The sequence below is a fragment of the Phalaenopsis equestris genome, unplaced genomic scaffold (assembly GCF_001263595.1).
Source record: "Phalaenopsis equestris unplaced genomic scaffold, ASM126359v1 Scaffold000002, whole genome shotgun sequence".
NCBI classification, from domain to species: domain Eukaryota; kingdom Viridiplantae; phylum Streptophyta; class Magnoliopsida; order Asparagales; family Orchidaceae; genus Phalaenopsis; species Phalaenopsis equestris.
The window spans coordinates 77,408,183-77,410,863 of NW_018164444.1; the positions used below are offsets into that span (position 1 = coordinate 77,408,183).

General features: G+C 31.7%; 1 protein-coding gene across 2 annotated transcripts in view; it reads left to right on the plus strand.

Moving 5' to 3' along the window:
- Positions 1-1,569: 1,569 nt before the first annotated feature.
- The window catches only part of LOC110036308 (universal stress protein Slr1101-like), a 2,606-nt gene continuing 1,494 nt past the window's right edge, over positions 1,570-2,681 (plus strand). For both annotated transcript variants that reach the window (XM_020740717.1, XM_020740726.1), the window contains exons 1-2: positions 1,570-1,933; positions 2,500-2,594. In XM_020740717.1, coding sequence (XP_020596376.1) covers positions 1,717-1,933; positions 2,500-2,594 — 312 coding nt within the window. In that variant the 5' untranslated portion in view covers positions 1,570-1,716. The remainder of the gene's footprint in view (positions 1,934-2,499; positions 2,595-2,681) is intronic.

Below are 2,681 nucleotides of genomic sequence, written 5' to 3' on the forward strand. Positions count from 1 at the left end.
GTCAAATTCTTAATGTTAGATAAGTAAATAAATAGAAGTTATGATATGTATGTAAATGCCTCTTTATAATAGCAATAATGACCTTCTTAAAGTTGAAAGGGGGCATTTACATACATACCGCACAATTCTTGTGTATTTACATATCGAACGACTAAACTTCTATAATTACATACATAATCCTCAAATCTTTAATATCATATCATAGTTGTCACTGTTATTAACTTTGTTGATTGAATTACATTTTTTTTCATGTATAGGTGTCAAATTTTATGTTTTAGACATGTAAATGCATAAGAATTTTAGGTCATTTATTTTTAGAGCAAGTGAATAAGATACATAGTAAATTGAATATACAATAAACTTGCATATCTTGCAAAAAAGTCCTTTGTTGTTGGTAAATTGCTTGAACTCCTTTTTTGCCATATAATACATATTAATCAACATCAAAATTTGCTTCTTTGTTATAGCAAATTTAGGTTCTACAAGTCTATTGGCATTGCCAAATGCCAAAATCAACTTAATTAGTTACAAAAAAAATTAAAATAAATGCATAAACAAACAATATTAAAGCCATAAATAGATAGGTAGGAAGAAAATAACACATTAGCATTTCCCTGCATTTAAAAAAAGATTAACAACGTTTCTTTTCAATCAAACTATTATCAGAGCTTACTTGTATTAATTAATAGTCCGGTTTACTTCCAACGACCATAAATATATGCTATTTTTTTGTTAGGGTTTCTTGTTATCATGTTCGAAAATATGACCCGACATAACGTATTAAATTATAGAAAAAAGAATATAGAATAAAGTGTTGAAATGAAAATGTCACAACTCTAATAAAATAAATGATCTAAATAATCAAACAGTTATGATAGTCTAAGAACAAGGGTAGTAAGGTAAGCTCGAGGGAGAGGAGTAAGGTTCGCAATCAAATGAAGCACTTAGGTTCAAGTCTAACCTGAAAATGTCTCATATCATATATGTATGATCCAAATCTAACCCATTTATTAAACAGACCAAATAGTCTAAACTAAAATCAGATTGGTGTTCAATCCAACTAACCAAATCCAACCAAACTAACCTATTTAACATAAAACAAAATAGCCAATCAAGCCACGTTCAAGCGAAAGTAGGGTTTTGCCAATAAATCTCAAGATTTTAAATCAATTTAGGATTAAATTATTGTCAAGATCGAGTTTGGGAGTCAATATCAACTCGACTAAGAAATTAAACGATCTACGGTCCTCAACCCAAAAACACTCGAAAGTTAATCATCTTAATTTTAATTTTAATTTTTTGAATTGTGTTTTAATTGAGCGGTTGATTCAGGTCAATTTTTTGAAAAATTTTATTATGTCCGGACGAAATAGGTGCGAATGCGTCCGAATTTTGTGATATTTTGTGGCATTAATGGCTCCATTTTTTAACACTGCCAAAAGCATTAAAGTAAAGACCCATTGTTTTTTTCTATCTAAAACTTTTAGGTGTTATATTTATAAATAAGGTCATATATATATATATATATATATATATCACTCTTTTCTTCATACTGTACTATTAAAAAAAAGCAGAAATTATACTGTTTGGCAACAAAGCATTTGAGGATGAAATCAACTGCTTGGCATTTTCCTTTCGATCAGGCTAATCACACAAGCTCCATCTATATAAGTGCTCCGTCCTCCATTAACGAAAGGAGGAAGGAGAAGAGAAAGGATGGCGGAGAAAGCCGAGGCGATCGCCGGCGATGCAGAGAAAAGGGTTATGGTGGTGGCGTTCGACGATAGCGAGCACAGCATATACGCGCTGCACTGGACTCTCCGCCACTTCTTCGCCGGCGCTCACGGCGGCGGCCCCCTCACAGATGTTTATAAACTCCTCATCTTGCACGCTGCCGCCGGCCCTTCTCCGGTCATCGGCCTCGGAGGCCCCGGTGATTTATTACCCCTGTTTTTTTAGGGTTAAATTTGGGGGGTTCTGTTTTTAGCTCATTTCCTGTCTAACATAAAAACACAGTTTATTTTTTGCACTAAACTCAGAACGAGACTCGAATCCCGTGGTCTGCGTTTCCAGATAAGCAACTTATTTGGATAAACACGTGCTGCTTTAAACAAATCTTAAGTCGAGTTCAAGCATACCTTGACTCCACTCATTAGCTCGTGAGGCGGCTTGTTTGAACAAATAACAAATATAAATAAATCAGATTAAATTAAAATTTGAGACTTTTTTTCTTCAAATTATTTAAAAATATTTATAAATAATTTTAAATATGGCACGACTAATTGTAAATAATGGTTTTGACATGATAAAATGAGAAAATCACTCTAACAAAGAAAATAGTGGACAAATTTCAAAGAAAAATTTATATTTTAAAATATTTTTAATAATTTATACTTAAATATTATATTATTGTAGCATAGATAAAAATCATTTTGGAATGAGGCTTTTTATTTTTATTTTTTCAATTTTTATTTTTAATTTTTTCATATATGAGTGCAGGAGTTGCTGCTGTTCTTCCCAAAGTAGAGTCAGAATTGTGGAAAATTTCAGATCAAGTGATTGAGAAGGCAAGGGAGATATGTGTCAGTAATTCAGTAAGTTCGTCCTCTTAAATATATATATTATAATGAATTTTAGGCCACATTGAATATGGTCTTATATATATAGGTTTTGCTTTTAGA